Raw genomic sequence first — 21,456 nt, 5'->3', positions numbered from 1 at the left:
TTAGCGCACCGGCCAATTCACATGTCAAAAGGGCGTCCCTGGCCGACATCTGTCGCCTCGGCACAGGAAGAGTATTCCTCCCGCCTTTTGCCTCTCCGGACTTCCGAGCCCGTGTCTGGTCAGTATCCAAATTGCATACCGCCCGTTTTTCGTATAGCCTTTCAAGATTTACGTCGCGTATTGTTGCTACAGGTACTCACGGTGCAAACCAGATCCCGGTTTCTGTGGTCGACACTTTTGTGGAGAAATTCCGCACCGTATCCGCTTGCGATAGTTGCTTGACATGCTTGATTCATGATGCCGTCGTTCCCTCTCCCGGAACGGAATGTCGGAAGGGGCACTCGGCAAGCGACGGAATATTCCGAGGATGCTTGGCATTATTATTGGGAAGCTTGACGATCTCCCCAGAAGCGGGACATGTTCTGGAACGGAAGGGTTAGTAAGGATTGGAGGGGCGCGGGTCAACGGCAATGTTGGTGTGATGTAGGTGGCTTACTGCCGTGAATTGAACGCCCATGTAGGTACATATGTATCTGCGTGGCAAAAATGTGCCCGCGCGACGGGTTGCAGGACAGAAGGCAGAACGTGCAGCTGCATGAGCCAATTTGCCTAAAGTAAGGCGGAAGATTCGTGGCCGCAAAGCTGTAGGCTAGGTTAGTGCGGTAAGGCACCAAATGCGCGTGCATCCGCTAGCGATAGATTCGTGCATATAAATCTCTGGGGTAGCGCTGGAGAACCGGGTAGAGGACGCAGATGCGGCTACTCTGTTATTGATTGACTGCGGAGAAATCTTGAAAGTTCCCGTAGCGAGCGGCCAAGACTGTAACAGAGGGCATTCGAGCTCATTCGCTTGCTGCTACTCGTAATTGTGAGTGATCTGGAGTACACTCCGCTACTCCGGTGCCGCGGTTGTGAGATGACGAACGGAAACAGAAGGTGTAATTGGCTTCGCATCGAACACTGGGGCCAAAGTCGGCCGAATATCATTTGAACCATGCCAGATGGTGTACCTAGTCCCACGCCTTTTGTGCTTAAACAACACCTAAGTGAAAAGTATTACTACAGGATCGTACATCGTTGTACAACCAGAGCATCCTCGGGTACCGGTCGCAACGGCGGATGTCGTAGCGGGTTGGCCGTGGGGTATCAGTGCTAAAAAGCAAACATTAAATTTTTTTGGTGAAATCGTGCGTACTGTTTCGACGGGCTAGAGCTCGAGTCCACAAGCAGAACGTGACACGTAATCGTCGGGAGCCTGCAGCCTGATGAAATTGTGTTGGTGTTGAGAAACCGTTCACTGGTCTACAGCATTTCGATTTGGTTAGATAAACCAGGAATTCGAGCTGCACTGATCATGTTTCTCGAGACGGGTCGGTTGGGTAGCCGGAGCGGATGGGTGCGGTGTGGTGCGGTGCGAGGATGTCCATCGACGGATCCTGAAGCAGATAACAAGAGACTGCCTGTACCACCTTCCTGCTCCTCCTCCTCATCTTGCTTGCTGCTCGACCTTAGCCGGATCCGCCACACTTCGGAGGTTCCGGGGCCTATGTGTTATTGTCTTACGGACGGAACCATCATCGTGCCCGCTTATACATGGACTGGTCGACTATGGAAGGATTTCCGTGGTCCCAACGCCGCTTCAAACCGTCCGGGAACGAGCTGGCGACTACTTCTTGCCACATCGTGGGTGTGACGTACGAAGCGTTCGGTGCAGTATAGCTGGATGAAGCGGGAAGTTGCGATTGGGCACCCTGGAGACTGCTGGACTGGGGAGACACACTCGGCATCTGGTAGCTGGGCTGGCTAGTCTCTTGTGGTGTCCGGAGCTCGTAGTTGTTGCCTGCGGTTGGCGGTCTTAGCGGCGGAGAGGATTGCGATGCTGTACTGGGAGGAGGAGGAGGCGTACCGAAGGCTACATTCCATTGACTGTGGCACTCTGATTAGTCTCTATCGAAGAAAGATTGGGATGAGGCAGCTCACTCAAAGATGCGCTGGGGATTCCATTGCACATGTTCCTGCATCTGCATTCCCGCCGCGGGCTGAGGCGCACGTTGACCAGAAGCCATCATGACCAAAGACTGAGCTACGGGAGAGTCAGCCTTGGTGTCGTGTTCGGATGCCGAGATTGGTGGAGTGATGGGATGTGCATGGTAGTTGACCTGACCTGGTTGATCCAGAGGTGAATGCTGGCTTGGTAGACGAGACCGGTAGGAACCAGGGTTGCTCGTGGGACTGGACTGCGCATGTACCTGCGGGCTACCAAATGGAAATGTCGGCTTTAGTTCGAAAGGTTTGGTGATGTCTGCCGAGAAGGCCTGGCGTAGGTTATTCACTTGCTGGTGCATCTCGGGCATTGGCCATGCCGGAGTACATGTTTCCAGAACGCGCATGTGCCGAACAAAAAATTCTCGCGCATCGTTGTTAAGTTCGGGGTCTGGGCAGGTAATAGCAACCTGATCCGGTTAGAGAACAGTCAGTTGTGATAACTTGGGTGTACTTACAAGGTGAAGCATGGTGCAGGTGAGGACGGAATATATCGTAAAGCTGATGCCCCTTAGCATGCATAGCAGCCCGGGCAGGCCATACGTCTTCAAGACAGCCTCTTGCAGTTTGCACATGCTCTTTGCCGCCGAGTAACAGGATATCATGTGCTGTTTCCAAATACCGTCGTATGAGTCCGACACGGCGTGGAGCTGCGGGCGCAAGTGCATTATAACTCCCAAATAGTGGTAGGAGTGCATGTTCGCAATGTAATGCGAGTTGATCCACGGGGCTGAGCCGTCAGCCGGATATACAATTTGCATGTCCTCTGGAAGTTCCCGTAGCCAAACTGGGTAATCTGCATTATGGCCCACAAAGCTGGGGTCTAGTGCCCAGTCGTTCGTCTTCTTTTTCAGCTTTGCATGTAGGAGCGTTGTCTGTTGGATGTTCTTCACGATGCGAATGTATTGGGTAAATTGGCGCGAGATCTGGAACTCGGAGGCATCTAGTCCGGCAACGGGCCGTGGCATCTCGAAGTCGACGGAGTCCAGATCGACCGAGAAGTCGAAGCGTCCTGTTACGGGTAAGCATCAAGATTAAATGAGCGATTGTTTGGCTAACCTTGAGGACCTCCAACCATTACCTCAAGAACGAACAGCATGTGCCACACTCTGGTCTTCGTAATGCAATCGTGCGCTGTCGAACCGCATGATTTGCCCATCTGGTGGTTTTCGTGATGATCCTGCATTTCGAGATCCTTCGCCATAGCGACTAGGCTGACAACAGTCATCCATGAGCGCCAGAAATAGCCGCGCTTAGGAGACGCTTCTCGTGCCTTCATGAGTAAAATCATCGCTTGCATCGTACTCAAGCGAGGAACATCTTTGAAGCTTTCCTCATGCTCTAACCCGGATGTCAGCGAAGGAAGAAAGATGGTGGAAACGGGTGCACTGACTAGACGCGAGGGCCAACCATTTGTTTCCTTCGGCATCATCGCCCAACATCATTGTCGCACAGGCAAAGATTGCTTCAAGCATTAGCGGCGATATTGAATCTCGCGCGCTCTGCCATTGTTGATAGAAGTAGGCCTTGTTGATGACCGGGCAATAGGGATGGATGTTGGTAAAGAAGTAGTCAAAATAGTGCAGTGCCTGCTCGTCCGACGGCATCATTTCCTGCGGTATTCGAACCGTATGGTCTAAGCTGGTCGACAGCGGCAGCTGGACCTCGAACTCTTCTTGCGCAGGCGTCTCGGCAAGGGCCTTCCTTTGGTTCGCAATGTACGGTGCTACAATGGTTAGTTTCTTACTCATGGGCAAGCCGCATCGAGACGTGCTCACCGATTGCCGTGTGGTCAATCTTCAGTTCCCCTAATGCTTCAGCTAAGCTTGATGACGGATCATGCTTCCAACTGCCTTCGGTTTCCGGCGGGGTCATGGTCATTGCGGGTGGGGGGCCCGGGGTCTCGGAGTACATGGAAGGCGGGGGATAGTTCATGTTCTGCTGGACCGCCTGAGGCTGTGGCATGGGCGCGTACTGGATGTGTTCCTGCGGCTGCTGCTCCATGTAGGGCGCGGTTTGGTACATCCTCATGCCGTCGGCATAGGAGCCGGTGACTGGCGTGGGCAGCGAGGGCGGCATCTGCTGGGCAAGGCCATGCGGTCCGGGCATCACGGGCTGGCGCTGGAAGTCATGCTGCGGATTTGGCGTGGGTTGGGCGTACTCCAAGGGCTTCGTCTCCAGCTCGAAGGTCTGCGTGTTAGCGTTGTAGTCCTTGTCATAGCTGACCGTCGGCGGCACGCAGTTGAGCTTCAGCCTGATACAGGCGGCGCAAGGCCAGGCGTTCGTCGTCGCCGCGTCGCATTTGATCTTGCGCCTGCGGCAGCCTTCGCACGCTCTCATCACTGTCTGCAGTCAGCGGTCTGAGGCCGGGGCGGGCGGGGATCGGCGAGCTGCCGGCGCACCTTTGAGGCGCTTGTGCCTGTTATGCTCGTCCACGAAGACGTAATCTGCGCGGCATGGTGAGTCTCCATTTTCTGCGGCGCATCGCGGCGACCGAACTCACTGCGCTGGTTCTCCCGCGGCGCCAGCGTCGGCGGCGCGAAGGTGTAGCTCTGCATCTGCGCCGTCTGCGGCAGGAGCGGCCGTCCGCTGCTCTCGCCGGGCATCGTGGGTCCTCTGGTCCGCTGGTCCTCTGGTCCTCGTCGAATGCGGCGTGTCTTGCGAACAGCGACTGCGTGCTTGGGGGCGGTTCCTTGTGTGGTGGTGTTGCGCCGAATGACAGCGGGGTTGGCAGTGCGCTCTTGCCCAGTTGGGGTGGCTTCGGCAGCCAATCGATGGGCGCGGCGACGGCGCTCTGGACCGCTGACGAGCTGGCACACGGCGAAAATGCGATCGAGCCCGGAAATCCAGCACAAGTCGACGTGAGGCTGGGCAGTGCTAATGTACGGCGGTCTACAGCGGGAGGGAAATCTCCGCAGCGCCGGGTGATGTTGTTATACGGTGCCGTAGATCAATCAGGGCGCATAGAGGGTAGTCGAGTCGACGTATGGCATGCCGGGGTCTTCCAGAAGGCGGCGCAGCGTGGTCCTCGCGTGCGTGCAGATGGCACCAATGGTGGCGTGTGCGTGTGAGTCTCCTGAGGCCTTGGGACGCAGCGGCGGCGCGAAGGGGAACCTGGAATGGAGGGCTGCAGCGGCGGGCGGCAGTCGAGTCTGCCAAAACCTGTCGTGAGGGGAATGCAGGCCGCGCAGTAACGTCTCCTCGTAAGCATCCGAGCGCGCACTCAAGCTCTCACTTGCAGGCCATGGGAACTGCCGTTGGAGACTTGTGGGGGTGTCGTGAGCTGCAGGGGGTTTTGACGTCCTAGTCAGGGAATGTCGATAGAGCTGCGTGCACGAGTGCTACCCTCGTACAAAGGTAGTCTAGAGTACTGCGATCTGCTGCTGGCAACCGCTCCTATACTTAACACAAGAATAGGGGCAGAGCTGACTGCCCGTCTCTGGTCCGCTGCCTTCTAGGCGTGCGAAGGCCGCCCTCTGCGCAGCGAATCCAGCGCGGTTCCCCGTGTGCTGCCTCGAGGGTCGACGTTAAGGAGCGCAAGCAGTGGTGGATGGCCTGCGGCAGAAGCAAATCAGGTTCCGCAGATGCCGCCCGTTGGACATCTCACACACGCCATGGTTCCGCTTGTCTCTGAGGGGCCTACGGTGGACCACAGCCGACACCAGGGCCCCTTCTTGACGTTCCAAACCGCCTGTTCCCTGCCATGTCGAGTTTGCCATTTGAGCCTCCTAGCCCTCTTCAATTGCCTCCCAGGAAGCCACGGCTTGCAGTGGGTCGCCAGTAGTCCTCGAAATTACAGACGCCAGGAGTAGTGAGCCGCGATGACGAATACTTAATGCGCTCCCTGGCATATAATAGATCTCAATCGCCCGCGTCGATGGCAAAAGGGGCGGAAACACCCTCTGCGTTTGCACCACCATCAGCAGCCTCAGGCATCATTGGCGCCCTCGCGCCCTACTGGGCCGTCTCAAGACGGAAGGAGGAGAGAAGATGGCGCGCCTCTCCTCCTGCGTGCGCCGCTCGCTCGCTTGGTCTAGGACCGAGCTTGCCGGCTTCATCTCCACGAGCGCGGATTCGACATCCGTCTAATAGATGTCTTGCAGCCGTCTCGCTGGGTTGGGCTCGAAGACGTCTTCCGGCCGCCCTCACACCCCTCCCTCGAGGCCCCAAATGCCTCGGCAGTAATTGGCTACACGAAGCCACAGACGGGCTTTGACCACATGTGTAACACCATCTCGCATCAAACGATATTTCAGCGCAATCGTCACCGTCCCTTGGCTGAACAGTTGCGTCGTCAGCAGTCGAGCGCATGAAAGTAATTTTGAGCCGCCCCAGGGACGCGCACCATTCGTTACTGTGCACTCCGGGTCGCCGGTTTAACAGGGCCAGCAGGCGGTTCTGCGTCCATTCTCACGTCCCAACCCCACGGATCGAATGAGCCTTCGTCCTGTGGTAGACTACTGCACGCGCGCAGCCGTTGGCCAGGACGACAATATATGTTGCCAAGTCGATAAAGTCGTCAATAGATAGCCGTCAGCGGTCCACCGGTGGAGAGCTGTTCAACACCTGCTGAAATAAGGCCGCCCGTGGAACATGTCGAGATGGTGAAGACGTCTTGCTCAGCGACAAATGCGACTCTGCTCGTGTCCGAAGTTTGGCGAGTCCGGATATCTGATCGGGGCTGCTCCCGGAGAGCAGAACATTCACTCCTTTTGGCGACGCAGCCAACCACGATTCTTCTGCATCGGTCCCAGGTCCTTGGTTCCCATCGATAATGGCCAGGGTCGCTTCGGCGATGCCGCGTGCCTGAGCGGGCAGGGGGACGGCTGAGGTGATCAGCACGGATGCGCAATCTTCGCCTGGTCCTCCCGCGCCGCTGCCAGAAGAAGTTCCACACGAAGGCGTAGAAGGCGGACAAGCTTCGATGCGTCTAGCGCTGGAAGGCGTCCCGCGAGCGCGCGAAGCTCGTGCTCGTGCTCGTGCTCGTGAGGTTGAATACCGTAGGAGGCTTGGCAACGATCGGGCAGATACGCTGATACGGCGGTAGTGTTCACCGTTGCACTCGTCCAGCAGCTAGTAATTAGGCGTGCCGGTGGCGCGTTTGTGAGCAACCTGGGATCGTTTTGACAGCGCCTGCCATGATGCTCACCTGCTGCAGGCCGCCCAGGTCCCGCGCCAGCCGCTTATAGAGGCAAGAAGCCGTCTCCCGCTGCGCAACTGCTTGGACGAGACAGTTTCTGCCGGGTACGTGCTGGCCACAAAGGTGTAGTCGCCGACCTGCCACGCCACGGCGACGCTGTAGTCTGCGAGTGCGTGCTGTAGGGATGAGCTGCAGGAGGTTTCCCTGTGACGCTGGACGCTTCGGGCGTTTCGACACGCTAGCCCGAATCGTCGACCCCACAAACTCCCATGCTCCTGTTCAGTCTTCAGTCGGATAAACTGGCAGGCAACGCATTTACAAGCTCTTGGTCAGCGCGCTTTTTCTCCCTGAAATCTAATGACGATGGTGGGGTGCTTGGCGTTTTTGGAGGCGAATCTGGGGGCTCACCACCACACCTCAGGGTTTTTTGCCGCAGCACGATGCAACCACAACCCGCCAGTCGGACCGGCGCCCCTTCTCTCACGACCCAGGGCAGATACTACACAGCACGCTTGGCACCTGGCTTTCTGACGCATTGCGCCCGCCATGGACCTGGACAAGCAGAACGCCAACCCCACCATCCTGAACCCCTCGGACCTGCCCTCGCGCCGCCGCACATCTGCCGTCCACAGGCGCGACCATGGCGGCTCCGGCCTGTTTGACGACCTCATACCGCAGTACAACTACCTGAACGATCCGTTTGAGCAGCCCGTTTCATCCAGCGACTCTGATGACGACGCCGTCGAGGCCATTGACGAACAAGAGGTCTACGGTGAGCCGCAGCGACCAAGCGCCCCCTGTTCCTGTGCTGACGGGCCTGTCTACAGACCTCATTTCTTCCATCTCTGACCCAGAGCATCCGCTGTCCCTCGGTTCGCTCGCAGTCGTAAATCTCCCTGACATCCACATCATCCCGCCCGCGTCGCCCTATTCCTCCATCAGCACCGTGCTTGTGGAGATCACTCCCACCATTACGCACTGCTCGCTGGCCACCGTCATCGGTTTAGGCGTCCGCGTGAGACTTGAGCAAGCCCTGCCTCCGCGCTTCCGGGTTGACGTCCGTATCAAGAAGGGCACACATAGCACGGATGAGGCTGTGAACAAGCAGCTTGGAGACAAGGAGAGAGTCGCGGCGGCCCTGGAAAACGGCACATTGATGGGCGTGCTGAGGAAGATGCTCTCCACTTGCGAGTGAGGGTCTCGGCTTGCTTTCTTAAACCGACATTCATCGTCGGTCCTTTCTCCGCCGTCTCCGGCTCTTCGGATTCTCTGGGCACGATATCACGGTGCATTGCGCGGCGTTAAGGTAAGGAAGAGCAGGGTCAAGAGGCCCCCTAGGTCGCGATGGGTACACTACTGCATCTTGAAATATTGGAATGTCATCCATCACACATTTCCAAGTTTTTCTCCCACGTGTCTCTTATCATTTATCCCCCTTGTACATCCCACGCCCTCTGCGCTTTATTTCTCCTTTTCCGTAATCCCGCATTGATCCCAATACTTAAGAGCAGCGACCTATCCTGCTCAATTCCCAAGCCTCGGTTAGGCTCCACGGCGTTTACCTCAATAACCGCGTCTGCAATCCTTCGTGGTTAGTCCTCCGGCAATATTGCAGCGTGCAGCGCAGCTAGTCCCTGCGTCGATCCTCCCAATAACGCACATAATATAGCTCCGTATGCGACCTCTTCCGAGCCTACCTAGTCTATATTGACGACACATGGTTGCCGATTAGGAATGTCAACGTCATTTGCTTCTCTTGGGACTCTGCTCGGAATCGGGAGTTGGTAATCGCGAAGAGTTGGAGTGCGCTATTGATTCTGGAGCCCATGCAAAGCAGTGTTGACAATTGGGGATTCTCAAGTTCGACCCGCGGCTCTTTCCCTCACCACGGCTCTTTCCTCCATGGATTGGCCGAACTACTACTCGGCAGACTTTCACAGCGATTAATGACTTTCCAGGCTATGCGATTCGTTAATCTCCCCTCAACGAATCCGCTCACGGGTAAAGGCCCAGGCGGTGGGCGTCGAGCAGTTTTCGTTTGCCTTGCGGAGCACAGAGAAGATGGAGAAGATCATATGGCACACCGAACGAGTGAGTCCTCGGTAAGAACTTGAAATCTAGCACATGTAAGAATGTTTGGGATAATGGCATATGGTCCAGCATTGGAGTCTCAGCCGTGAGCGCTACGCTTCTAGGTTGTCTACCGATACTCTCATTGAAAAGTCCTGCGATCTTTTCTAGTGCGGGCGCAAAAGGGGCCGACAGCGCGGTTGAGCAATGATGGTTTCACACATCGCATGCGTGGTCTGCTTTGCTGCGGTTGAGCGACGCACCCGACGTCGCGTGCATGTGCGCCGAGGGAGTGAATGAAAGAAGCACGTGAGAACCCGTAGCGCTACCCCACCATCGCGCTTTCCGCATTAATTAGCCGGACGGCACTTCCACTCAACTTTCCCTCTCCCACCGCAACTCTTCTCACTCTCTAACTTCCGCCTTCTACCTCACGTCATGGCCGCAAGTGGCACCGCAGCTGTATGAGAAAGGAACGGCGACTTCCGTTGCGCGGCCATAGGTGCTGCCAGCAGAGAGAACCCCATTGGCTTAAGATCACGTTCACGGACTGGAACAACCTCAGAAAATGCTGCATTGGTTAGCGGCTTTGGTTGCGACAAACAAGAGCGTTGTACACACGTGTTACGGGGCGACATGATAATGAAGATTCCTGTGCTGCTGCAGAGCCAACAGGTCCACTATTCAACAGTCCATTCTCCTTGATCGATAAGAGGAAGTTCTGCAGTCTCGTAGACTCTGCAGGAGAATTCAATTCTCCAAAAGTCTTTGTGACAGATGGTCGGGTCGCTCACCAAACGTGGCGTGAACGACAAGAGGGCGCTCTTCGACGACCCTGGTATCTTCTTGGCGACCCCAGCCGACTTTGGGACCTGATGATAAGCCAATAAGCCCAGGACATGTGCGCTGTCGTGGTCCCAGTCTGAAATCCTGGATTTGAGCTCGTTCACTCGCTCGGCATACGGACGGTACTCAAAGAGACTGCATTGCAAGTGCCCGGGGGTCGCATTCGCCCATCCGACGGCGTAGAGCATACAGTCAAACGAGCATCCCACGTAGTACTCATCGAAGGGAAAGTTGAATACTCCGTTAAGCCTCAGAATGCAGGAGTCCGATTGGCGATTTCCGGTCACGAAGAAGACTTGATCTTCATTGTCGAACCGTCCCCATGGCCACGCATCATAGATGTGCATTTCGAGAAGCAGCTCGATCTGAAGCGCGTGCGTCCGCGTCCACGGAATGAGCAAGTTCGCGGGTATATTGCGAAGACTTTGATCGAAAAGTGGCTGCAAAGGCCTTGTGAGCAGATATATCTCCCTGGGCGGGTTTGAGCTACCATTTTCGCATTTAACTAGTGTGCAAGTGTCTTCTCGGAGGAACTGGTCTGGGCCAACTTTTCTTAGTCGCACTCCCAGGGCCTCTCCAGCCGGGCTGACGCAGTCGAGTGGTAAGACGTAACTATATGTCTTCTTCCCCGGAATGCTCTGCCACAGCACTTGCGCGCGCGTCTTGACTCCGGTGTTCGAGATCGAAAACTCAGTCCGGTCAGGCAACGGAAGTTGGGCGAGTGATCCGCACTTGGAGAAGGCAGCGGGGCTCTCCGCCAGCATGACGCAGAGAGTGCGGCGCTCGGATATTGGAAATGGAAGAGTCCATGCAAATATGCTTAAGTCAGCGGTAGATTTGATGATCTCTTCTTGCAATCTTCGGAAAGCATTCTCTTCCTCGCCATACAGCAAGGGCATATTAACGTCGAATATGCCCAGCAGACAATATGCTGTGTCTTCGGTCCGGGTAGTTTCTCTAAACGACGCCCAGGACATCTTCTGGGCTACTGCTATCATGTGGAGCGGATATTGGCCCCGCAATACTAACACGCCGATTTCGGTTATGCAGGAGAGCTGTTCCGCTAGAGCTCTCTTGGACCCTCTGTTATTCCACTCCTGGTCGAAGAAAAGGACGTGCTCGGGCGCTATCAGTTCTTGTAACGTCCAGCCTCGCGTGCTGACGAAGGTTTAGTATGCCTGTGCCCGCATGGGTGAGGGCACTCTTACAACCAGCGGCAGTTCCTCAACGTGTCATCCAAATGTCTGGACGCCGGTAGATCCGAGAGGAAGGCGTAGCAGACCTCAGCTCGCTGATACCAGCGGTACATGGAATTGATGGCCTCCGTGAGCTCGGCACTACTAGACTTGTCGATGCAGCAAGTGTCTGCGTGAGTTGAGGCGTAAATTAGCATTTAGAAGAACACAGAAGCTCAGAAATAAAGTCATGTAAGTCCTCTACCGAAGGCCTATACCCGTGGCCTTCTCGAGCTCGAACCAACTTGCACGTATGAGGCGTCGCGACGTACCTACCCAGGCATACCCCAGCCCATCTCGAGCAGCCAGTTCACAGGTCTTTGCAATCTTTTTCCATCCTTCCTTGTTCTGGTGTATACCGTTCTCCACATCCTTCAGGCTGACCTCTCCGCCTTCCCACGTGTGCGAGAGGATGGCATATTTAGGTATGTTTCGGCCGATGAATTCCTCAAACTGGCCAGTGCTAGTGTTGATGAGCCGCATAGTGAACGAAGCGGATGATTGAGGTTGGAGATCAGCCGTCATGGAGAAGGCTGGCTCGAAGCTGAGTTGTGCATCGCCGCACTAGGCTGAGAAGGGAGGAACTTGGAAATACACGATTCCTGACCTTTCCTAGAACGGGTTGGCGCCGTTTCATCTTTGTCCACATCGCCCCGCTTCGATTGCTTCAACCCCAACACACCCGCACACACACTCTCTGGAATCTCGAGCTTGCACCCAAACGCACGCAAAATTATGCCACCTCGAAAGGCGAAGTCGCGAAAAAGTCGGAAAGTAGCCAAAGGCCGCCATCCGACTGTGGGGAAGAAGCCAGGCGTCCCTAGGCGACGGACAAAGAAGAATGACCGAGAAGGACTTCTGCCTCTGGAAGTACCTGAACAGAAGATTGAAGAGTGAGATGCCAGAAAACCTGCTCTTCAGTAGTCAAGCTTCTAACGTAGTGAAGGTACCGATTCAACGCCACGCAGTCATCCCTTCTGCTGCTACCTACTGAACTACTCGAGATGATTATCTTCTATCTTATTCCGGAGCAAGACGTCTTCATATACTGGAACGGAATGAATCTCCGGAATGCCCTACTCAAACCCAGGTGTGAAAATTATTACCGGTGGGGAGAGTACAGTGTGCCCAAGCGATTGTCTTTCCAGGTCCCGCTCGTCTGCCGGCAGCTGTACCATGTAGCGGCTCTCCTCCCATATGCGCGTCTCCGCTTCATATTCACAGAAGGTTCGATGAGGCGGTGGGTATGCAATCGTCTTCCCGTTCAACTCGCTGCCGTTAGGGAAGTGTCGCCCTCAGCCCAGTGGACCGAAGATGTCTGGACGGAGAGCCAGCGCCCCTTCTCAGACATCTTTCCTGGGCTTAAAAGAGTGGTTGTTGACCAGAAGGAACTGTTCAACCTCATTCGGGACCCCTTTAAACCCGAAACGGATCGCATGTTGAAGGGGATGATCTCTAATGCCCTAGCCCGGAGGGAAAAGAAGGGCCTCGAGATCGTGTTTACGGAATACATAGAAACCTGGCCAATCTTCGCGTTCGAAAATGGGTTCACGTATAGTAGATGATGAGGTTGAACGCCGGAAAACGGCTGCGAAAGCCAGCTAGAACCTGACTACCTTGAAGGCTGAATCCTTTGCCTTCTTGAGGGGACCTCTACGAGATGACATCCCTGGGTATTCCGGTAATACCAGATAGAAATCCGACCAGGTCAGTACTACTCCCTCGCCATGGTCAAATCTGAAAAACTGCTAATCCCCACAGAGCAGCCCAGTTGACGCCCCCCATTGGGGATCGCGAGGCTCGTTCAACGCTCATCTTCACCTTCATCAGGTGTTAGCCTTCTTACTCCGCACTCTCACTTCAATAGATTACACCGTTCATCTTCACTCACATATCTCGTAGCAGCCCACACTTATAGATGCTCAGCCGCACCCTCACCGACTCCTGCCCGTTCACAGATCTCCTTCCTCTGCCTCCTTTCCCCAAAACTACGACCATGGCGCCCAGGAAGCACGTCAAGACCGCGAAAGCGAAGGGATCCCGTCCCGTCATCGATCCGAGCAATCGAGTTGCGAAGAAGCGGGCTAGCGGCGCTCCACCCAAGCACAAGAATGGATTGCTCAATGTCGCGGTCTCCGAGTCTTCCGAGCTCATGAAGATGTAAGCATTCTTCTGTGCTGCGAGCCGCCAAGAAGCGACTACTAACCAAGCAGCAGTGCGAAGCAAAACTCGCTGCAATCACCACTACTTTGCTTGCCTCCTGAAATAAGGAATAAAATCTGGCGCTATGCACTCGGTGGATACCAAATCGACATCCGCGGCCATTGTAGTCGCTCCGCACGGAAGGCCCCCAAGCTGCTCTTCGACACGCGTCCTATGGCTACTAGATATCCCGTGCAATGGAACTACATCCGACCAACCTTTCTGCTCCACAAAATCTGTCGCCAGATGTACGTCGAGACATCGCCGCTCATCTACACCCTCAATACCTTCACCTTCAACAACGTCGACACTATGGACCGGTGGATCAAGGATCGCGCCCCAGGTCAGCTTCGCCTCGTCACATCCGTCGACGTGCCCATGGAGTATATGCGGCTCTACCACCTCGGGTTCCGCAAGAAATTCTGCGCAAAGTTCCCGGGCATCAAGCGCATCGGTGTCGATATCCTGGTCCCGTATTTCAGCAGATACATGAGTGAGACGCTGGAAGAGAGCAAGGCGCGCATCTTGAGGAAGATAAAAGAGTGGGAGGGTGAGCATGTGGAGGTGGAGTGGCACTGGGGACCGAATGGACGTCCAAGCGCGTTACGCTATGAATAGTGCAGTCACTAGCTCCTCACAGTAGTTTGCGCTCATTGAGTACCTAGAGCACCTAAGGCAATATTAGGGGACAGAACTGGGGGATTCGAGCGTTCCACTCTCCGCTTCTTTCGGATTGTTAGGCGGCCACGGGAGGGGGCCAAGGTCGAGGTGAATTTCGGTGCTTCTCGATGCGGATTCTCCAGAAACTCACTTCCTTGGGGTGATGATAGTAAATTCTAGGAGTTCAGCTTTTTCTTTCACTAAATTACTTATTGGGGGTTTGATCGTCTTACTCTTTTTTTGTGCTAGTGAGGCTGAATGTCTTCATAAGCTCTTCTACCACCAAAATTTTGTCCTCACGCTCGTCACGATCGCTCCTTCCGCAATGGGCTAGCTCTTGCCATCGACCCAGGCATTGATTCTCACCTCACCAATATAAGTCTCTGCTTTGCCCTCGCCGTCGCCATCTCTCAAACACTGCAATGGCACCGCGCAAAACAACTCGCAAGGCCGCTGCCGGTCCCGGAGCAGACATCGACAAAGTCGCCGATCCGAAGGCCCGCGTCGGGAAGAGCTGGACTGTCAAGACATACCAAAATGGGCTTTTGAACCTGAAGGCGCCCGCGCGGCTCATGAACATGTAAGTTCCTCTGTCGGCCTTCACCCCTCATACTGAATCGTTAGAAAAAGTCACCATGACTGACCAAGATATAGCACAAAGAAGAACGCCGTGGAGTCCCCATTGCTGGCTCTCCCCGCCGAGATCAGGAACAAGATCTTCGCCTTAGCGCTCGGCGGTCATGAAATCACCATCACTGCCGGCCATAAATCGTTCGACAAGAAGACCCGTCTGTACACATACGTTCTCACTCAGACGGCGCTTCCTTTATCCGGAGTCATTTCGGGCTTCGTCAAACCCACATTCCAGCTCCCGCGCGTAAGTCGCCAGGTCTATGCCGAGACGGCAATCCTGCCTTACTCCCTCAACACGTTCAAGTTCACGGGACATGTGAACAAGCGAGTCGGCAAACATAGAGGGTTGGGGTATTGCGCCATGGACTGCTGGCTGGATCACCGGATACCTGCCCAGATCAAAGCTATCGCATCTCTGGTGGTCGACGATCAATATTTCTACCGGTACTCCGAGGGGCGTCGACCGGCGTTCAAGAACAGATTTCCGGCTCTCCAGACATTAATCGTGGATCTGGCTCGCCCCATTTCTCTTGACTTGTTCATGCAGTTAGTCTTTCCTAAAGTGGCGTATACCGAGCGCGAAGGTAAGTTCTCGGTTGAGTGGCGCGTCGACGACACGGTCTTCCACGGACTCGCAACGGAATAAAAGTGGTTCGTAGCTTCTGCTCAAAGGAAGCGCGGCCAGCTGGTTCGCGATTCGCTTGGAAACCGGAATGCCCTGAAGGGCTTCCGGCGACCGAATTGCAATGCACACCGCATGAGCGTGCATTGGTGCGTTTAGCGTTGCGTCTCCGTCTCACTTTCCAGGTACGCTGCTTCCGACCACGTTCTCCAACCCGAAAGATCTCTTAGTATAGTAGGAAATTGGCCTGGTAGTCGGATGTAATGAAAAGACGGAGATTTGGTTGCTCGGTCTCCTTGAACTTCGACTCGTGAGGCCAGCATCCCACTGTGAAAGCTTTGACAACCTCTCACTCTCTTCAAGCTCTCTCAGCTCCCGTTTGCGCGTCGTTCTCGCCATAACGCCCAGCTCCTTTCTCCGTGTCCCCTTCAGCTTTTCCTGCTTCTTCCACCCTCATGCACTCTCCTTCTCCGTTCCCTAACCCTTCCCATTCAACCCTTTGCACATATACTTACCCACTATCGGCATGAACCTACTCAATTCACTGTCACTTCTGGAGCTTCTCGAGAAGTTGACGGATTCACTCACTTGTAGCTCTGAAAACTGCCGCCCACCACAAGGTGCAGGTTTCCTAGCAGGGGATGCCGATACGCGCACATCAACCAGTCCTCAGTCGGTAGCTTCGCGCCCCAACGCATGCGCCAACGATCCAGCTTCCTGCTGCGCGAAAAATCCGGCATTAATGAAGCAATAAGCTCCCCGGCCTCGCGCTTGAGCGTCCCGAAACGTCCTCCTAGCTCCGCGGAGACAGAACGGAGAACTTATATCCAGATGGCATGCTCACCGTGTGCACAAGCTCAGTCTTCACATCGTTGATCTTGGACGTCTTGTTCTCGCACGACTACGCAGTCATCTGCATAAACCACGATAGGTAATCCCTATTTGGATATGTGCTCAGCTTCTCCGGCGGAGAGTAAGCGCTGAATACCTGCTGTTCGCACGCCGGCTATATGGCCCACATTTATGTCCAGGAGTAGCCCCATCACGTCGCTAGCTACTATTTTCACGCCGCACTTCTGAGCCGCGCAGATGAAGCTCGCAGTCGTGTCTTTGGCATCGCACCATCGAGTTTCAGGGTTAAAATATGCGTTTGCCCACCGGTCCGCCTTCGAACCCTCAAGACGTCCCATCATTCAGATAGCTCGTTTACCGGCACAACTTTCGCGTAGTCTCCCCATGCTCCTGAAAATTCTTCCTCATGCTTTCAGAATACTCACACCCTTCCTCGTCGAGAACCACCTATCCCCTCTTGAGGAAGAAGTGGCCGAGCTCCAGAGTCTAGAACCAGGGATGGATGGTTTTGTTCGCAAGATTGCAGTACAAGGGACTCGCACAGTCGGCGTGGCTGATGCGGTTGTGAAGTGCCCACCCCCGACGACGAGGAGCATAGATCTGGCGAGGAGATGTGCCTGCACGACCCAGTCTCATATGAACCATTAATATAGGGTCATTATTTGGAAGCTAGGCACACTTAAGGAACGGACGTTCGCATAAAGAAAGCGACTGTTACAAGGAGGAGCGAGCTGAAGCGATTGAATCGGAGTGCCCTTGGCTGCAAATACCACATGGGTCATAACCAAAGATCAGCCGAGTTCCTTACCAAAGCAGCCATGGTACCAATCTCGTGTAGGCCTCCTCCTCAGTCTCTCCAAACCTAAAGCTCCGATGACCATCTGTTCGGCCAAGCACTGTCTCGCGGGCGGCGATCGCCTTCATCAGATTCTGATTCGCCTGCGCTGGCTGACCCAGTGCGCTCTTGATCTGGTAGATCCGGAAATGGGCTAGTGCCAAGTAGTTTTCGCCGAGGGGCAAGCTAGCAGCAATGGAAGTACATTCCTCAAGAAAGATCCTTTTGGGATCGTTAGTAGATGACGCCAAGCTGAATGATATGATTGAGCTTACAAGCCAGCCGTTGGACGTTGTAGCTTGTTGAGCAGATGCGCAATCCGGCAGAGGGAGTCGCAGGTTTTGAATCGCGCTCCAAATTTACGCCGATAGTATTGCAGGACCTTCATCATTGTGTCCAAGGCCTCTTGAATTTTGCCTTGGGCCTCGCGGATCATACTGATTAGGACGAGGTCCCTGAAGGAATTAGCGAACGTTGTTCAGGGCTGGGAAGTGTGCGCGCTGCTCACCCTGCAAAACGAGGCATGTCGGCTTGGAGGAAGTCGTCATCTTTGAAATTTTCAAAACCGCGCATCTGTCTGATCCATTTTTCTGCCTCCTCGGGTTCACCTTTCCGGAGCAAAAGAGAAGCCATGTTTGAGATGGAGTTGTTGATTAAGCGGCACTTGATGCGTTTACGAAACTCTAGCGCCTTAGAGTGATACTCCATGGCTTTGGTGATATCGCCCATCTCCGTATAGGCCAAACCCATATTGCTAAGGCTTACGCCAATACCCCAGTCATCTTCGGGTAGGAGCTTGTATCGGAGGTCGAGACATTCTTTGAAGTGAGAGAGAGCCTGGACCGGAAGGCCCAGGTCGATTTCGATCAGACCAAGGAAGTTGACCGCCATGGAATAGGGCCGAGATTCAGACAGTTTGTGTTTCGAAATGATTCGCAAACTGGTCTTGACAAGAAACTCGCAGTCTGAGTAGCTTTCCGTCTCATATAAAAACCTGGAGAACGTATTAGCGAGACAAGAGGAAGGGACTTGGGCTCTTACCATGCACTGCGGTTTAGCAACTCTAGGAAATCATTCATGACGGACTCTTTCATGCTCTCATTCGAAAGCTGCCTTGCCATATAAAGAGCATGCGGAAGGCAGATGCCACACCAGTTCCATTGCTTGAAAACGTAGCCATCACTATCATCGGACCAGGAGCTAGGAAAGACCTCTTTCAGTAGCCTGACACTCATGGACAGATAATGAGCTTTTTCATCTGGCTTGAGTTCGTAGAGGATTGCAGACTGGAGTAAGCGATGGAGGGAGACGGCCCGCCTCTTTGAGTCCCGGTCGATGAGCGATGCGCGGAAGAGTGGTGATTTTGCGTCGTTGAAACAGCAAAAATGGTCAGCGACATTAACTTGTCATCTATCATGTGGCTTACTCTATTTCATCTGTCAGAAATTGTAGCTCGTTTGCCGTGAACTCGACCCCGGATCTTGTGTCTTCGTCCTGCATCTTTTCTGCACCACGCTGAAGCAGAGCCTCGTCGATTCCATCTGGTTCGAAGAACGCAAGGAGTTTTTGAAGCGTGGCAGAATCACCGGATAACTTCTGTAGAGCTATATTCCATACGGTGGCGACAGTAAGCGCAGAGTCGAATCCTTCTGGTCTCTTCTCATGGATCTTTCGCTGGCGTCTCTTGTAGAGGGGCACAAATTCCTCCAGTGCGGTCCTCTGAGATCGAATGTACGTGCTGACTTGATTCAGTGCAAGAGGTAGGCCGCCAACAGCTTCTGTGATCTCTCGTGCAAGTTCAGCATTCTTATCTCCCTCATATCCTGAGCCAAGCATATGCAAGAAGGCTTCTGTGCCAGCTTGGACTTCGAATGGTCTTACTTGCAAGCCCTCTGAGGCAGGATGGGAAGCCGCACTATAGTCTCGTGTGGTTATTAGTATTGACCCAAGGAAACCGCCAGGCCAGCCATGGCTCAAGGTGGCCAAATCATCAGCATTGTCAAAAATGACAAGCCAGGAACATTCTAAATACTTTAGTATAGTAGCCGAATTCGGGATCACGCTCTTACTTCGATCTGCGAGCCATGCCTTTACTTTGGTCATGGCCTCCGTCGGATCTGCAGGTCGGGAAACGGTCGGGATAAGTTCAAGGTGCTGCGCGATTGCAAGATAGTCCTGAATCATCCTTACGTGCGAATCTGCTGATATCCAAAGGACGACGTCAAACGTCTGCCTTTCGTATGCTCGGTACGCATATTGAAGCGCAACTAGCGTTTTGCCAGCCCCTCCTATGCCGTAAATAGCTAGTGTACGAGCGCGGCGCTCTCCTGGTACGTAATCCAAAGCCTCTCCGATTTTGTCGACGAGCTCAAGTCGTTGGACGAAGCGCGCGTTCAAAGAGAGCGAAACGTGGAAGCAGCGTAATTTAGAAGATGAATCGAAGTCGTCTCTGACGGTCATTCTCCGCATCAGAGCATTGAACTGCTCTTGCTGAACGGGGCTGAACTTGTGGCGGAGCCCTTCCACTTCGAGTTCCACCTGTTCAGAATGACGGCGCAACCGTTTAATCGATCGCTCCAAGTCAGTAGTGAGTCTTGGCCAGTCTCTCCGAATGAGTGTCACTGTGGATGGTAAGCAAAGGTGCCTTCATCTGTGACCCTGAAAGTGCTGACAATGAGAGCGATGGTCTTGGAAAAAGCTGATCGTATGCGCACAGAACCAGATCACTTCTGCGTAGACATCAACGAGGACGTCATCCAGTCTTGGGTTCGGAGGTAGATTTTCTGCATACAGTGCAAGCTTCGGGAGGGTGTAAGTTAGGTCTTCCAGGTGAGTGATGACTTGGTCAAGCATATCACCAAGCGGGGCTGCGATCTGTCTTTGGGTCAGCATTGTGCCTCACGAAAGGACCCGAGCAGCTACTACCATTAGCAGCAAGCGAATGCTACCCCAAATTAACGCAGTTATCCTTATGTCGACGCCTATACAAATCGCCAAAGCTGATACGAAGTCGCTCAGGTAACCAAGTCCCGGTTTGAGACGCGAAAGTGCGCGCAAGAGCGACTTGCGCAAAGACGCATCCGCAGTGCTCTTCGCATATTCATAGAGTTGGTCAATGGAAGTCGTGGGCCAGACGCACTGTTCGAGGTCGTCGTTATAATGGTTCTTGAGTTCTTCGTGGTATCGTTGGGTAGCGCGATCCCAGAGAGTGCGTTTCCGATCGTCAGCAATGTAGGCGGCCGCGCCATTCCTAATGCGGTTAGCTGTATTGAAACGCTAATCGAGATCCAGCAGGTAATAAACGCCTACTGCGTTCGTTCCATTGCTTCCTTGTGTCGTCCAAGTGTTGAACTCAATAAAATTCGTTCTAGTTTATTCGCTTGTTGAGGAATATATGCTGGAAGCCTACATCATCGTGGTGTTGATGGGTTTAGGCGGAACCGTGGTAGTGTTGTCCTTCTCGATAATGGCTTCCGTATAAAGACGCTGGGGCTGGCTCTGCTTTTGAACCTTATCATCGTTGCACCCCCCCTCCCACGCACTTGCCGCTGCGCGATTTGTTCCACCGCTTCACCGGACGGCTGTACAGTCCCGCCCTAGCTTACCGTGTTTCCCCACTCAACGCACAGACCCCACTTAACGCACACTTTTTAGTATCTCTTACCCCCCTCTAAAATAAGAACTATAATAGATAACGTACTTCACCAGCGAGCCGACCACACCACCGAACCGACCACTTTCTCTTGGCAAGGAAAATTAACGAAAATCAACCTGTATTTCTTAAATAACTAAGCGAAACCTTAATACTTTTCTATAAAAATTTATATAACGTACTTTATCATCGAACGCCTCATATCATCGAACGCCCCACGATTTCTTGGCAACGAAAATTAACGAAAATCAACCCGTTTTTCTTAAATAACTAAGCGAAATCTTAATATTTTTCTATAAAATTTTAAATATAGATAGAACTATACTATATACACCTACTATTAAAATTGCACTAAGATGTATTACGTAATTAAGAAGCTATACGTATTTAACTAACTTTTAAGAAAAAATCTAGTTTACTTCTAGTTACTAGTATTATATCTCTATAATAATATATAAAACTTATAGTATATAGTATTTATAACATAATAAAGAGTTCTAGAAAACTTCTATAGCACTAGCTCTTCTAGGTATAGCGTAATAAGAGATAGAAGTTAGAATAATTTCTTCTTAGAGCTTTCTTCTTCTAACTATATATATATATATAGTTAATCTAGCTCTATAAACTTATTATTTTATATATTATAGTTAGTTTTAACTATATAGA

The 21,456-nt window shown here is 53.4% G+C and overlaps 8 protein-coding genes across 8 annotated transcripts; 5 read left to right on the top strand and 3 right to left on the bottom strand.

Moving 5' to 3' along the window:
* Positions 1–1,574: 1,574 nt before the first annotated feature.
* Positions 1,575–4,601, bottom strand: BU26DRAFT_528217 (uncharacterized protein; the record flags this gene model as incomplete). Its single annotated transcript, XM_033830836.1, has 8 exons — positions 1,575–1,926; positions 1,981–2,453; positions 2,502–3,055; positions 3,103–3,384; positions 3,437–3,769; positions 3,822–4,385; positions 4,446–4,490; positions 4,547–4,601. The coding sequence occupies 8 exons, from the start codon at positions 4,599–4,601 to the stop codon at positions 1,575–1,577; spliced, it is 2,658 nt and encodes an 885-aa protein (XP_033687810.1).
* Positions 4,602–5,878: 1,277 nt separating this feature from the next.
* On the top strand, positions 5,879–6,259 carry BU26DRAFT_501102 (uncharacterized protein; the record flags this gene model as incomplete). Its single annotated transcript, XM_033826546.1, has 1 exon — positions 5,879–6,259. One exon carries the CDS (start codon positions 5,879–5,881, stop codon positions 6,257–6,259), a length of 381 nt encoding a protein of 126 aa, XP_033687809.1.
* Positions 6,260–7,357: 1,098 nt separating this feature from the next.
* BU26DRAFT_210028 (uncharacterized protein) lies at positions 7,358–8,655 on the top strand. The gene is made up of 2 exons (XM_033820629.1): positions 7,358–7,955; positions 8,011–8,655. Exons 1-2 carry the CDS (start codon positions 7,730–7,732, stop codon positions 8,376–8,378), a joined length of 594 nt encoding a protein of 197 aa, XP_033687808.1. The 5' UTR covers positions 7,358–7,729; the 3' UTR covers positions 8,379–8,655.
* Positions 8,656–9,933: 1,278 nt separating this feature from the next.
* BU26DRAFT_418719 (HET-domain-containing protein) lies at positions 9,934–11,817 on the bottom strand (the record flags this gene model as incomplete). Its single annotated transcript, XM_033823266.1, has 3 exons — positions 9,934–11,257; positions 11,308–11,464; positions 11,607–11,817. The coding sequence occupies 3 exons, from the start codon at positions 11,815–11,817 to the stop codon at positions 9,934–9,936; spliced, it is 1,692 nt and encodes a 563-aa protein (XP_033687807.1).
* Positions 11,818–12,069: 252 nt separating this feature from the next.
* Positions 12,070–12,899, top strand: BU26DRAFT_560154 (uncharacterized protein; the record flags this gene model as incomplete). Its single annotated transcript, XM_033832773.1, has 2 exons — positions 12,070–12,227; positions 12,281–12,899. The coding sequence occupies 2 exons, from the start codon at positions 12,070–12,072 to the stop codon at positions 12,897–12,899; spliced, it is 777 nt and encodes a 258-aa protein (XP_033687806.1).
* Positions 12,900–13,330: 431 nt separating this feature from the next.
* Positions 13,331–14,154, top strand: BU26DRAFT_418699 (uncharacterized protein; the record flags this gene model as incomplete). The annotated part of the gene is made up of 2 exons (XM_033823264.1): positions 13,331–13,494; positions 13,551–14,154. The coding sequence occupies 2 exons, from the start codon at positions 13,331–13,333 to the stop codon at positions 14,152–14,154; spliced, it is 768 nt and encodes a 255-aa protein (XP_033687805.1).
* A 464-nt stretch (positions 14,155–14,618) lies between these two features.
* Positions 14,619–15,551, top strand: BU26DRAFT_587472 (uncharacterized protein; the record flags this gene model as incomplete). Its single annotated transcript, XM_033834687.1, has 3 exons — positions 14,619–14,776; positions 14,851–15,413; positions 15,502–15,551. 3 exons carry the CDS (start codon positions 14,619–14,621, stop codon positions 15,549–15,551), a joined length of 771 nt encoding a protein of 256 aa, XP_033687804.1.
* A 1,383-nt stretch (positions 15,552–16,934) lies between these two features.
* Positions 16,935–20,601, bottom strand: BU26DRAFT_476507 (uncharacterized protein). Its single transcript, XM_033825570.1, has 9 exons — positions 20,448–20,601; positions 20,064–20,388; positions 19,811–20,012; positions 19,208–19,759; positions 18,565–19,162; positions 18,180–18,515; positions 17,647–18,132; positions 17,414–17,593; positions 16,935–17,360 (listed from the first exon to the last, which is right to left on the bottom strand). Exons 1-9 carry the CDS (start codon positions 20,459–20,461, stop codon positions 17,108–17,110), a joined length of 2,946 nt encoding a protein of 981 aa, XP_033687803.1. The 5' UTR covers positions 20,462–20,601; the 3' UTR covers positions 16,935–17,107.
* Positions 20,602–21,456: the final 855 nt, after the last annotated feature.

Source organism: Trematosphaeria pertusa (assembly GCF_010094035.1).
Source record: "Trematosphaeria pertusa strain CBS 122368 unplaced genomic scaffold BU26scaffold_3, whole genome shotgun sequence".
NCBI lineage: Eukaryota > Fungi > Ascomycota > Dothideomycetes > Pleosporales > Trematosphaeriaceae > Trematosphaeria > Trematosphaeria pertusa.
Note: the sequence above shows the minus strand (reverse complement) of the source record. Positions and strands in the feature narration are given on the sequence as shown.

What these genes read in the sequence shown, in the direction of transcription:
- BU26DRAFT_210028 (XM_033820629.1), top strand. Translation starts at nt 7,730, where the DNA reads ATGGACCTGGACAAGCAGAACGCCAACCCCACCATCCTGAACCCCTCG. An exon ending in TGACGAACAAGAGGTCTACG is followed by an intron (nt 7,956 to 8,010) that starts GTGAGCCGCAGC and finishes GCCTGTCTACAG; the next exon opens with ACCTCATTTCTTCCATCTCT.
- BU26DRAFT_476507 (XM_033825570.1), bottom strand. An exon ending in CCAAGACCATCGCTCTCATT is followed by an intron (nt 19,760 to 19,810) that starts GTCAGCACTTTC and finishes TACCATCCACAG; the next exon opens with TGACACTCATTCGGAGAGAC. An exon ending in GACATGCCTCGTTTTGCAGG is followed by an intron (nt 17,594 to 17,646) that starts GTGAGCAGCGCG and finishes TAATTCCTTCAG; the next exon opens with GGACCTCGTCCTAATCAGTA.